The sequence below is a fragment of the Hippocampus comes genome, unplaced genomic scaffold (genome assembly GCF_001891065.2).
Source record: "Hippocampus comes isolate QL1 unplaced genomic scaffold, H_comes_QL1_v1.1 scaffold275, whole genome shotgun sequence".
Taxonomy (NCBI): Eukaryota; Metazoa; Chordata; class Actinopteri; order Syngnathiformes; family Syngnathidae; genus Hippocampus; species Hippocampus comes.
Genome location: NW_017804971.1, coordinates 590,800 through 604,988, shown reverse-complemented (window position 1 = coordinate 604,988; position 14,189 = coordinate 590,800). Strand labels below are relative to the sequence as shown.

At 43.5% G+C, this 14,189-nt stretch overlaps 1 protein-coding gene across 1 annotated transcript in view; it reads right to left on the bottom strand.

The window, feature by feature from the left end:
* ush2a (Usher syndrome 2A (autosomal recessive, mild)) overlaps positions 1–14,189 on the bottom strand; it is a 152,944-nt gene that overhangs the window by 60,448 nt on the left and 78,307 nt on the right. The window contains 6 exon segments of the mRNA XM_019891922.1: positions 2,091–2,179; positions 2,266–2,432; positions 3,001–3,167; positions 3,249–3,838; positions 12,165–12,307; positions 13,273–13,420. Coding sequence (XP_019747481.1) covers positions 2,091–2,179; positions 2,266–2,432; positions 3,001–3,167; positions 3,249–3,838; positions 12,165–12,307; positions 13,273–13,420 — 1,304 coding nt within the window.

The window sequence follows — 14,189 nt, the reverse complement described above, 5'->3', positions numbered from 1 at the left end:
TTTGAGATGTGTGCACTTGTGCGCGTCGCCACTGTGTGTGTGTGTGTGTGTGTGTGTGTGTGTGTGTGTGTGGACACAGAATCTTCATCAGACTCTGGGCACACTGGACAGCGTGTTGCTGGAGTCCTACAAAGTGTTGTCTTGCGGGTGGCATCCCAGTGTGCGTGTGTCATCACATTGCGTCTGCAATCAAATCTCTTGTGGGGAGAGATAACCTGACTTTGACTTGGACAGACGAGTCCTTTCATCACACTTAAAACTGGGGGTGTGCATACGCACACACATACAGAGATGCACGCGCACGCATGCACAAACGGCATGCTAAAATAATGAAAGGCGGTCGGTAATGGAATTGCCGCATGCAAAAACAAAAGCTTGCAGTTGCCGAGCGGTTCATCTGATTTGGAAGCCGTTCAGGCTGTCAGCATTTTAAGGCGAAGAGATGAAAGTGGAGCACACAAATGTTAAAACACACCAACTCATTTGCATCTTCCGTGTGAATTCATCGACATCCCTGCAAACATGTTTTATGAATCTATTCAAATAAATACAAACCACTACAAATGCATGCGCATTTATGCTTGTGACTTACACCTGCACGTACCGTACATCTACTCAATGCTAACAGACTGTGCACGTTAACGCACTTAGGCACACAAACTGTCATGTACAATAAGTCATCAGTTCAGAGACGCTTGGGACTTATGAGTGTAGGTGATTAGGTGGTCAAATGCTGATGAGAATATTATGAATGAATGTCAGGAACAATTATTCCTCATGCAACCTTGATATTCATTTAACAAGTGACACGGCGAGGTGATACAGGACACCCACACACCCACAAAGTTGCGCACGCACATACATAGCCAGCTGCATATGGGCAGGGTCATGTTGAGTTAGGTAGCTCATTTCCCAAAGTGCGTGTAGGGTGTGCTTTGTGCTTGAAGTCATTTACAGATTGAATAGCCTGATGTAATCTGGAGATGGTGAAGACAGCGCAAACCCTCGGCTGACACAGACCACAGGGGCTAAGGCCAGTACAGTCTCAGTGTGTGCGTGTGTGTGCGCTTATGTGTATTTGAGCAAGAGAGCGCCAAATGATAATGTGGGGAGTGAGGTGTGTGAGCATCGTGCTATTATTATATTCAAAAGAAGGCACTGGGAGAGTGCTTTTTAGCTGACAGCACAAGGCTGTCCTTTCAACTCCAAAGCGCCAGTGCCATGACTTCAGCATGCAGGTCGAAGAGCCAAGAGGGAAACTATCTGGCTGATTTTCATGTTTAAATGTTAAACAGATAAACTGCCCGAAAACAAAAGTGTCATGGTTACTTATTCATTTGACCCCATTCTGCAATCACTGCCTATGATATGCATTATTTTTATTTATTTTTTATACACGTTTGTTCAACCATAGGACCAATCTGAAGCAGTGAATTGTGCACTGCAGAAAAGTCTGGAACAAGAGACCATTTAGAGAATTAAGGGAAGCACGATGGTCCAAATCCTCTCTTTTGTCAAGGTCAATTGGTAACCAGGAAGCGGACTGCCTGCCTGTCCAATTAGCATCAACCAGGAAGAACATTTTCCTTCTTGGATGTGTGACCCCTAAAGCTTTGCAGCTGGAGAGATGACAGGGGTGGTTCTGGAATAATGACAAGCATTAGCATTTTTTGGCTGTTAGCATTAGTGCGAGGCTGTGCGTGAAAGTGTGTGCAGGATAAGTGTGTACGGTATGTGTGCATGCAGTGTTAGTGTCTGTATGTTTTCTTGATAGGCCTTGATGTGGGATTATCCAGAGCTGGAATTTAACGCTGGCCCCTCCTTCAAAATGGCCGACAGGAAGGAAGCCGTCTTCGACAGGGTCACAGCCCCGCCCATTTTGTGAAGGGGACCTTGAGTTGAATGTTTTGCTTTCTCATTAAATCCCAAGAAGGAAAGTCAGAGGAATGAGTGTGACATTGCTTTGACTTTTCAACACTGTCAATCTTGCAGAGACTGGATAGATCCACAATTAGACTGTCCTATTTTGTGTGCTCGACAGTTGAAGACACCAATACAGTTCATGAAGGTCAAATCAAACTCGAGATCACCTGTAGTGACTCCGGTCCCAACACTTTGACCGTCGGCGGAGTCACACCAGCAGGTCTGGAAGGTCTGGTGGTGATACCGACCCAATTTCCTGCAAGTATGAATTTACACGACTTGAGTTTGACAGCGGGAGCCATTACATTCTTAGGTATGGAAGGCCAGTATTTGCAGTCTTACCTGTTGAACTGCCAGCCTGATTTTGGAGAACAAGTCTATAGTGATAACTTGTCCATGGACTAAGTGCTGATGAGGAGTCCAAAAAAGAAAGAGGAAGAGGGTCTGGAGGAAGATGGCCTACTGTGGAGATTTGGTCTGTCCCAGCAACTCTGCGTTCAATCAGCCACCTATGCCAAGATGCACACCAGGAAAAAGACCCACAAGTACTATATCTATAACCGGGAATACACTCTCCGATTGAATAAGTGTTCCTTTTTAAAATCCATCTCATATAGTATGAATAAATTGCTTGAGACAGACAGAAAGTCAAAGCCAATGACTGAAGCGGTCACTTTGTACGGAACAACGTAGTGCCACTACTTGACTTCTCAGGCTGTATGTTCGCGCCATTAATATTCCATTTAAATCCTGTAGTGTGGTTTCAATCTGTGATGGACTGTTGAGACAAACATTTCTCTGTGGACTCAGAATGCAATATTGACAAGGAAATGTGATTCCCCTATGATTTGTGCCTGAATGCGGTCTTGGGAAAAACGCTCGGTCTTTAATAAATCTAATCGTAACACTTGTCGAACTACATTTTTTTGAGGCATCAAAAATTCAGCCAACGACCGTACAGTCAACAGTCAAGAGCTAGCAAATGCTCATGGCTCCCTCATGCATGACGTGCATCTTCGCAGAGTGTACCCTAGCTTTACATAGGAACGGGGTCAACAGGAAATGATCGTATCTTACCTCTCTAAAAGTCCATTGGGGCTTTGTGGTGCACCCCAGGACAGGAGAACCGAGGTAGGGGTGTCAGAATAAAGGTGAGGTGCCGGGAGGCCCTCAGGAGGAGCCGGCAACGTTCGAAAGTGCACCGTTTTGGACAGTGAGCAACCAACACTGGTGCATGCTTCCAGCTAGACGATTGGGGAATGATCAATTCGCCACGTTGAACAACAGTACATGTTCTACCATAGTCACGGAGGACCGTTATTTACCTCGAAGTGGTAGGTGTGGTATGGCAGAAGGCGAAGGAAGGTGTAGCTTGTGGTGTTTCCTGAAACACTGACTGATGGAGGGGATGGACTGAAACCTGTGAGTGAGTTTGATGAACTGGTGGAGTGGATGGCATCTTGATTGATGAAATGTTCAATATTCGGTCTGCTTGAAGTGTGTCCTTTGTGTGACACTGCAGGGTTTTGGTCTATTCCTGAGACGCCAGTGGCTTCACTAGATTGTAATAATTTGGAACCGGTGACTTGGCTGCTAACATCCGCATGTGTGGACTTTGGAGTCTGGTTGCCCTTTGATAGGTGACGGTCTGATCCAAGCATGGCGACAATTGATGCGGACCTTGAGTTTTGACTTGAGTAAAGATTGTCCTTTTCAGCACTAGGGTTAGAACTAAAGCTTGAGTTGGGGTCCATTTTGGTGCCAGGTTTGTAAAATAAATCAGACACAGAGGCAGGTTGTAGATAGAGGATGTAACTTCTTATAATGCCATTTGGTTGTGGGGGTGGGAGCCAAGAGATTGTCACATTTCGAGAATGTAGCCGTGAAACAGTCGGAGGGTCAAGTGGACCTGGACCTGTTGGGAAAATTGAGACAAAAATAAAGGGACATATTAAGAAACTTGACAGTTAGGCTACTGCATAAATCAGAGGTGGGCATTTACAACTGTTTTCACCTGATTTATCAGCATCGACGGATGGTTCGTGATTGACGGACTCCTGTGTTTGCCGGCGTACTGACGAGTAACTTTTCAACACTGACGGAATAATCACCAATGGGAGCGAATTTGGGCCGTTCCCACAAACGCGAAAAGCAAAGACGAAGGGCAGTTTGGGGATGAGAAGCAGGAGGAGGAGCAATAATAATACAAGAAATGAGTTATTATTATTATTATTATTATTATTATTTTGTTTTGTTTTGTTTTGTTTTGTTTTGTTTTGTTTTGTTTTGTTTTGTTTTGTTTTGTTTTGTTTTGTTTTGTTTTGTTTTGTTTTGTTTTGTTTTGTTTTGTTTTGTTTTGTTTTGTTTTGTTTTGTTTTGTTTTGTTTTGTTTTGTTTTGTCGTGCAGGTGGAGACATCACGGCGAGGAGCGTCCAGGCACTTAACGCTGATCTGTCCGTGGATTCATGACGCGGTTGAATGGCATTATATTTTCATACTGGTGAGCCTGTTGCACCATCGTCAATATGCAACACAGGTGGCTGCAGCGGCGTTTACGCAACAGATTCATTCCTTCTAAAGGCCATTTTACGGGGGTCGAACACAAATGAAAACACTTGCATGCTTCTTGCACTTCATCGTCTCTAACAATCACGTTGCCCCATGCGCTCACAGTTTTTTTGCCCATCCAGAATACAACAATGGACTAGCTTGGATGTGGTTTGCCTTTGATTCAGGAGGGGGTTGGGGACATGTTGCAAAAAGTACAACCCGTCAAGCACACAATGTCTCGCCAGTCCTCAGGCAAACAACATGCATGCTCGCATTTCTACTCGACGTCATCATCATTCTCAGTTATTATTTTTATTATTATTTGTTTATTATTATTATTATTATTATTATTAATTATTATTAATTATTATTATTATCATCATTATGTGTAAAGTGGTCCAAACTGTTGTGTGCTATTACACTTGTTACTGCTGATCTTAAAGTGGCAGTGACGAAATTTAATTTAGCGATGAAGGAAGCATATTAAAAATAATGACGGACTGACGCACTGATAACGACGGTAAATGAAGTTCACTGAGGTGCCCACCACTGGGATCACAGTCTCAGAAAACCTGAAGGCTTCTCTTCCAATTCCAACACAAGCGATTGACATTTAAAGACAGAAAACTGTCATATAATTTTGCAACTCAGTCATCGGAATTAAATGAAAAGCAAAAATAAATACTTTGGGCTTTACTTAGTACACAATGCATGGGCACTTAGCGGAAAAAACTGTTGCATTTGATTTTCATGCCAGGGCAAGTCTAGTTTACCAGTTTGGAAATTTGGTAGACTTGGACCATGCTGGGTGTTCTGATTGAGGCCATTTTCTTGTCCAGGCCCCTAACGCACCTGATAATTTGATCACTGAAAGTCGACTAGACCGACTCTGAGTAGGTCCACGTTGTGGTGCGGGTGACTGAAGACTATGTTTTGTCATGTTCTAAATCTACATTGAATCTTACTGATGCATAGAGGCAAAATTTATCCAGTAAGTGCAACTGTCTTGCATACTGGATGTCTGACAGAAGACTTGTGAAAGTGATATGCAATTTCTGCCGTAGGGCCTGCCCCACTCCTCCGCCGGCATTTACATGCCACTGAACTGCCCCGTAATGTAGACACCTCCAACTGCAACACACTCACATGCTTCCACACACACATAGTGATGCAGGAGAGCAGTAATGGGGCTGTGTGAAGGGCAAGTGAATCAAGGTGACTGAGCGAACTGGGGAAGCGTGCTGCGCCACTAAGTGCTACCGCTAACGACTTTCCCAGATGCAGATGCCTGTGTGCGTTTATATGTGCATAGAAGAGCGAATGTAAAAGAAGATGAGCAGTTGAGAATACACCTGTACAACTGGTTGAGGGATGAAGCGTACAAGCATGCATGAGTCTGGATATGCCATCGGTTGCCTGAGTGTTTTGTACACAGCCATGCAAGTGCGTGCGCACACAAATTTGATGCAGTTTGTCGGTATGTCCCGATTTTCGTTCATCTGAAATGAACCTTAATGACCTTGATTCCTTTTTTTCCTTAGCTCTGAATATCCTTATTCATCAGAGTTGGTACCTGAAGGGACTTATGGAAGGAAACTTTGATGTTGTAAAGTACAACTGCGTTGAAGTATAAAAACACTTGAACCAGAGGTTAAAGCCGTTAAATAGCTTTGGAAGAAAAAAAAAAAGGTCCCGTAAGGTCGCACTGCTTTTTGCAGTAGTTAAGCATGTATGCATTAATTGAACGTAACTCACACTTGGAAAATATTCTTAGTGTATTACAATGATTTACACACACAGTGCAGTCGAACATTTGAGGTCAAACAATTTCCTCCAGATTGTTTAGGTTTTGAAAAATGTTTCCATCAGAGAGAATGGAAATATCGAGAATCTCTTTTTGGGCAAATCTGTGACTATCATAAAATCTTCATGACTGAACAAGCAAGTTTTCAAGTCCCATTCGAAACATTCTTGAAAAACAGTCACACGAGTGTAAGGATGAGTTAACCTATGTTAAAACAACTTAATTTGGAAATTGGTCAAAAGGGGACAATGCACATTGTAACTTTGAAGTTTTATGACTTAATATGCACGTTACCGAACTTAACATGTCCCCATTGGACAGTCTGCACTTTTTAAGACCCCAAGGTGAGGCCACTCTTTCTTTTGGTCAACTTCATCACCGTTCAACCTCAGACGTTTCACTGTATAAGAGGTGTGTTCCAGGATTGGTGTAACAAAAGATACTACTACAACCCACAAATGTTCCCTTTGGAAATAATCCCACTTGAGCCAAACGCACTTTTCCCAGTCTTCTATGCCATGTATTCATGCATTCCTGGAAGGATCCTCCACAGTGCCATCATGACAGCAATCATGATGTCATCCACACCTTCAAAACGGGTCCCCTTAATGACCTTCCTCAAGCTTCGTCTTTGTAGACATACTGGTTGATCGTCCGGCCCACACTGAAGGGGAAAACTCATAGTTTGGGTTTGAAATACAGAGGCCAGTCTTGGAAGTTTTCTGACAGTTGTCAATAATGCAAAAACTCTTGAATGTACTCGCTTTCCCTCTCCGTCTCTCTACCCACGTCCCCATTTCCCTCTGCTCTCCCTGCTAAATAAACAATACAGCGAGTTGACCTTTTGGGTTAACAGGTTTTTATGCGAGCTCTACTCAGCACTCACACTGATTCAATTACCACCAAAGGTCCAGTGAACCCCACGAATAAGCAAGAGCCCGTCTCGCTGTCTGTCTTCTGGGCGCACGTCTGCCTGCGTGTTCCGTTGCCTGACTTACAGTTCCATCCTGACAGGTCAGGGTGCTTCTTTACTGTGTGGATGATTAGATGTCTCTCTGTCTGGATGAATAACTGTAAGTGGATCAGTCAGTCTACGAAAAGTAGGGAGAGATGTATGTTCCTTTTACGCTGACATTTCTCTGGTGTTTACAGTACGTGTACATTTTTAGTCCTCAATTTCAGCACTCAATCATCTATTTCAAGTCATCAATCTAAACGTTCAGGCCAGTACTCTCACTGCAGAGTCTTTCAAACCATAATGCATCAGTCAGTCACCTTGATCAATCGTTGCCCACACACAAAGTAACCCTTGTCGTCACCATCCACCCCATTCCGTTTCCTCAACCCTCCCCCCCAGGTGTTGAGTGTTATTTAAGCTTTACTGGCGCGTGTAAAATTCTGCAATTTGAAGGGCTGTTAAGTTTTTCAATTGAAATTTTCATTTAAGATGCAGGTGATGCTTTTTTCCCTTTTTTATTTTATTTTTTATTTTACTGACACTTTACTGCGCTCAGGATGGAGGGAAAGGGGCATTAAGGGAATGCATGGTAAGCCCCCCCACACGCATTGTCAAGACTTCCTTGTCTTGTTTTCCTCTGACCGTCTCCATCCTCGTACCTCGACAAGCCTTTCCTTCTTCCTCCCCCTCTCTCTGCACCCTGCCTTACACCTCCCCTTTTCAGTAAAACATGGTAGCAGAAAGCTAAAGCGGGAACGTGGGGGCCACCAAGCCCTAAATCACATTTATAAGGATTTGGTTAGCATAGTAATAACACAATCAAGTGACAAGAGGCGAGGAAAGGGGGAGGGGGGGATGGTTGCAGAGGGTCTGCATGTACTCTGTGTGTGTGCATTGAGATACCTTTCAGGCTTATGTGCATATTTCATGTTAAATTAGTTTTCGTCTTTTTAAATATGAAACAATATCATGAGAATAGAAACCCTTTGGCCTTTGCTGTGTGCACAGAAGGTTTTTGGGGCACGCGGGTGTGGGTGACAGGTCTTCTGAAGGTGAATGGAGCTGCTAAAAGTCAGAATGAAAGCTGAGCTTAAGCGTTATCGGCACGCTTACGAAGCCGTGTCAAACCATGACAAGCGACGGTGTGACAATTTACATTGCATTTCATATCTTTACTTCCTAATGTCGACGTTGCTCGAGGAGATGCCAAGACGAGACGGAAAGAGGATCCGGCGAGAGGGCCCGTGATGCGTTTCCAAGGTCACAAGCTTGATTTGTATCCCTCACATCGGAAGTACACCTAATGGGCATTATATCCTTTGAAGAACCGCGACTGAGCAAGTAACTCAGGGTTGTCAGTCATTCAAATTTGTTTCAATGGAACCTCCAGCTGCTGACATTTGGGAGGGATTTATAGAAATCCCGCTAACCTTCAGACCAATCTATGGGATATAAAAGAGGAACCAAACATTTGAAAATCATATATGGCATTCGAATCAAATGTGTGTCTTAGCCAAGGTATAAAATCATTTAAATCAGTGAGTATTAGTGGCCACATTTCTACAGGTGATTGCTAGAGATTCTCTGAAGCATTCAAAGTAGAAAAAAAACTATATTTTTTTTTTGGGGGGGGGGGCGGGGGCTTTTTAACCATCCTAAAATAATCCATCCATTTTTTTGATCCACTAATCCTCACAAGGTGTCTCGGGCTGCCCTATCCTAACTCATTCATGTTCATGTTAAAAGTTTACACAAAACACAATTTTAGCAACAGTTTTACAATAATCTTGAAAAATGGTTGAAAACGGCAGATAAAATAATTTCCTTACGATATTGATATAAAGCAAAACTGTTTCCCGAGTGAAGTGTTTATTGGATGAGGCACATGACTGCCTCTTCATTTGAGCAAATGGTTGACGTCGGGCAGAAGCCTCACATCTCCATAACCATTAATTTTGAGGAAAGCAGAACAAGAGCATGTGTGTTGAGCCATAAACGTTGCATTGTCAAAAAGAATCAACCATTTCCAACACTTTAGATTGGTTAAATAAATAAATATCCCCCTTGTGGGGACCGAACAAAACTATCGAGTTGTGGAAAAAAAAAAAACATGTTAAGTTGACCACATTATGAGCACAGCAATTCGGTCACATTACAGGACAAAAGGGTGTGCTGGCATGAGAGGTAAAATCCTTGATTAAAGCAGTCACTTAGTCATACATACGATGAATTCTTTGTGTTGTTTCAGTGCCTCTCACCTCATATGTGATGTTCCTTCGTTTCACTCTATGCTTTGAGTTCAATTTGGTGAAAGTGTGCCTTTTAAAATGGTCACTACATCACGCGCACACATGGACTGGATATGCATACTGTCAAATACTGCTAGGCTAAGAACATTTTGTCAAAAGTGTCTCTTGAACATGCTATAACACACACACTCACGCACGCACGCGCGCTCTGATGGGCGCACACTCCCTCAGATCACACCGCTGGTGTGAACATGCGAGTAGACAGGGGAAAGGGAGCTGTCCAACACGGCCAGAGTTCATGTTCACAGGAGCCGTCTGTCTGTTCTGCAGCAGCAGGAATTCATAGGGACCAAATTACATTAAAAAGATGGATATAAAACTTTAATGGAATGATAAAAAGGAAAGGAGGAAACGTGGGTCCCTCCATTTCTGTGTTCCGTCATTAGGCTTCTCCTTGCTTCCCTCCCCCATTTTGTCTCCCGTTCCTTGTTCTACCTTTCCCCTCTTTCTGTATTTCCCACTCCAATCTTCTCTTTATTTCTTATCTTACTCCCTCTATCCAGCCTGTCGCCACTTGTAAATAGTTAAAGGGCCAGTCAGTCAAACAGAAGAGGTGAAATTCAGTTGGGGAAAATAAGTCCGGAGTGAGGGAAAATAAGTCTGCAATACACAGTTTAAATTAATTGAAGAATTCAACCTATGGTGTTCCATACTGTATCGTACAGGATATCTTACAACAAATGGGTGCAGCAGGTCACAGCTCACAACCACGTTACATCGGGACACAGTTAAAGAAAATGGAAGTACTGAAGACCAAAAGCAAGTTTGAATGCCATCCATCCATTTTCTGATCTGCTTTATCCTCACAAGGGTCGCGGGGCATGCTGGAGCCTATCCCAGCTGTCTTCGGGCAGTAGGCGGGGGACACCCTGAACTGGTTGCCAGCCATGGCACACTTAGACAAACAACCATCTGCGCTCACACTCACACCAAGTGTTCAATCAGCCTACCATGCACGTTTTTGGAATGCGGGAGGAAACTAGAATACCCGGAAAAAACCCACGAAGGCACGGGGAGAACATGCAAACTCCACACAGGAAGGCCGCAGCCGAAATCAAACCTTGCACATCTCCATTGTGAGGCCGACGTGCTAACCAGTCGACCACCGGGCCACCCGAGTTTGAATGCCATAATTACTTCAAATTATGATTTTTAAAGAAGCCTATATTTGGCTTCAGAAATAACTGCATTTAAAAACGCATGCTCTACAGGGTTCAAGTCTGGGTGAGGATGTTTTATGACGACAGTGGACCACAGGCTCAAGGATTTCCATTGAATATTAAAGAATATTTATTTTATATTTTGTCAAATTTAATTGTTAAGGTGCCAGTGACATAAACATAGCTGTTTGTGACAGTTTGTGTGTTATGAATGTTACTTTGAATTCCGAGTCAAGGGAAACGGGGCCTTAAATTAATCTTTCCTAAAAGTCTGCACACACGTGGGTGTGTGTGAGCCTGAAAACATCAGTGTGTCAAAGTGCATTTGCGTTCACGTGAGCAACAACACAAGGATTTGTACAAACACATTTCTTGTGTTGTGTACATGCGTGTAGATCAAACGTATGCAAATCTCAGCAGCCTAATGATTATGTATGCCACAATAATGTGCCGCTAATTGATATATAACTTTTTCACTGAAGAGGCTGCAGCATTGGCTAATATGATTCTATTAGCCACAATTAGCGCACAATGACACTGGCTAGGTCACTCACGCACTGGCACACAGACGCATTCACACACACGCACGTGCGCACACTGACACACTGTACAGTGTGCAGGTCTCGCTCTTTCACACACTGTCAGGTTGTTTCAGTCTGCTCATATCAGGAGCAACTTCCTCATCTTTGGGTTTTCCCTGGAATGAGTTACTCATTGCAAAATAAAGTTTGTTGTTTACCATTATATGAATCCATGAGTGCCACACACATACTGTATGCCTTCTATGGAATGTGAGTGGCATAAGGATGACATTAAGGCAATCTGAGTGAATCCTTTAGAAAGTGGAATGATATCTGGCCTTTCTTCCTATTTAGTCTTTCATAATATCAATCCATCCATCCATCCATCCATTTTCTGATCCGCTTCATCCCCACAAGGGTCGCAGGGGGTGCTAGAGCCCATCCCAGCTGTCTTCAGGCAGTTGGCGGGGGACACCCTGAACCGGTTGCCAGCCAATCGCAGGGCACACAGAGATGAACAACCATCCGCGCTCACACTCATACCGAGGGACAATTTAGAGTGTTCAATGAGCCTGCCATGCATGTTTTTGGAATGTGGGAGGAAACCCACGCAGGCACAGGGAGAACATGTAACCTCAACACAGGAAGGCCGCAGCTAGAATCGAACCCAATACCTCTGCACTGTGAGGTCATTGTGCTAACCACTCGACCACCGGACCACCGAGTCTTTCATAATATTGGATCAACATTACAATCTAATATGTATCCATAATATTATTTCAAAAAACAGCGCTATTTCTTTATTAAGAACTTAAAAAGAAATTGGGGTCCTTTTAACCCACCCGTGACCCCACAAATTTGTGACTTCTTTATTGTTTCCCAATGTTTTCTTAATGGTTGACACACTGGAATTTATGGCCAAATGTGGACTGGACTTACTGTCCTCTGCTGTGTAGAAGGTTTCCCAGAGGCTTGTCGTCTGTCCATGTGTGTGTGACACCACAAGTCGGAATTGATACTTGGTGTATGGAGACAGGTCCGGCACGTAGTAGGAGAAAGTATCCATTGCGTTTTCCAGGAGCCTGAGTGGGAACAGGCACCACCACATACCATTAATAGCACACATTTCAATTAGGCCGTAATCAGCGTGGTTCAAAATATAACTCTGATAGCTTTGTTGGAAATGCAGGAAAGCCATTTTTTTTTACATGATCAAAACTTATAAAGATTTTGTTGATTCCCCCAACTTGAAATTTCACTCATTTGTTGCAATGGAATCTTGACTTCACTGAACTTTTAAAATTTTTTTTTTAATCTTAGTTTTTAGAATTGTGGAAGGGCTATCCCAAAAAGTTCCATGGTAATAATCACATTTTCATTCAAATCCATGGACATTTGTCAGCAGTGCACTTTGCAATCACCCTGGAAAATAAGTGAGGGATTAATTGCATGGACCATCCTCACAGCTATTAATCACATTCCCACATGCTACCTGCATGGGTTTCATGTCTTCATACTTGGTGAAGGGAAACTCGGGTAACGTTGTCATAAATGAGGGACCACTGGCCATTTAGCATTAGCTGGACAGAAGGGATGAATGAATGAATAAATCAGGGAACAATGAGATCTCTAAAGCAGAGGAAGAGGAGGGCATGCTTGTCTGATATATAATACATGTACCTAGTCATTTATTTATTACCACCGAATGAGAGCCTCCTCTTCTTGGATTAAATTGCAATTTGTTGTCAGGAAGCATGCGATGAATACATATCAGATGCACAGCCCCTCTCTCTTTATTCTGTCACATGTTCTGTACTTGTCTGTCTCCTTTTGCCCTCTTTGAGATTCGTTTTGTGGTGGATTTTGGTGTCAACCTCATCCCTCCAGCTCATTTAGGTCAAAATTCTGAGGGTCCATCATGTTGATGAGACTAATTTTTCTGTACTCTACAATGTATCCGTGCATATGTAGATGTGCACGGTTTTGTAAAGATAACTCGACATGCTTTTGTGACAGGTGTATGCTCATGGTCTTTGCTACAACTTGCCTTCTCATGGGTCTCTGGGGCGATGTCCTCATTTGAAGGCTGTAGTGAAGAGGACCCGGGGCGTTCGCATGAGCTGGTTCGGCCCAAGACACATTTAGACTCGTGCTTGTGGCGTGACCGAGGCTCAAGGCGGACAATCCGTCTGGAGCTGCAGAGAGAGAAATGATGATGGGTGGAAGAGGTGAAAAAGGAACAGGAGTGACAATGCGTGACACTACGGGAGGAAAAGACTGAAAACTCAAATGGATTCCTCAACTTTTGAACTAGCTAAATGTGCCTGATAAAGAGATAAATTTGTCTTTCGAACTTGGATTGCTCATTTAACATGCTGGTTTCACTCCTGAGCAATGATACTGAGGTGTCTTTGAGCAAGGCACTGTGCCTTTAACTGCATAGAGGGGCATGCCACCAATGAATACCTATTTTACTTCGGGCTTGGGGGGGGGGGGACTCATTTTTGTTTACCACAAAAATTGGTCAAAACAAATATGCATGCCTGCATGGTTATGACATCATCACTACAAAAGACGAACTGACAGCACAAGCTTCCTCTTTACTGAACAAACTCAGGCGCACCCAAGGTAGCGCAACTCTTCAGTAGCGACGCTCTTTTACTTCCGAGAGTGACAGAAGAGTGTTTGTGCCGTAAAATGACATCTTGAGCCAAGGCGATGGCCACCCTCTTAGAGAAAATGGAGGGGACGCGAGGAGGGACGGGAAGCAAATATGTTAAGGATGACACAAAGAGGGGAATGAGAACGCCGGTTGTTTTGACTGTGTAAAATAAGAGAGGCTCTCTGGATGCGAAGAAGTGACCCTTCAATCAAACACTCACGGTCTGGCGCGACGACAACCACACTGATTGCACCAAGTCATTTTAGCACAAGGATGGCTATTAGGCACACGCACCCGCACAC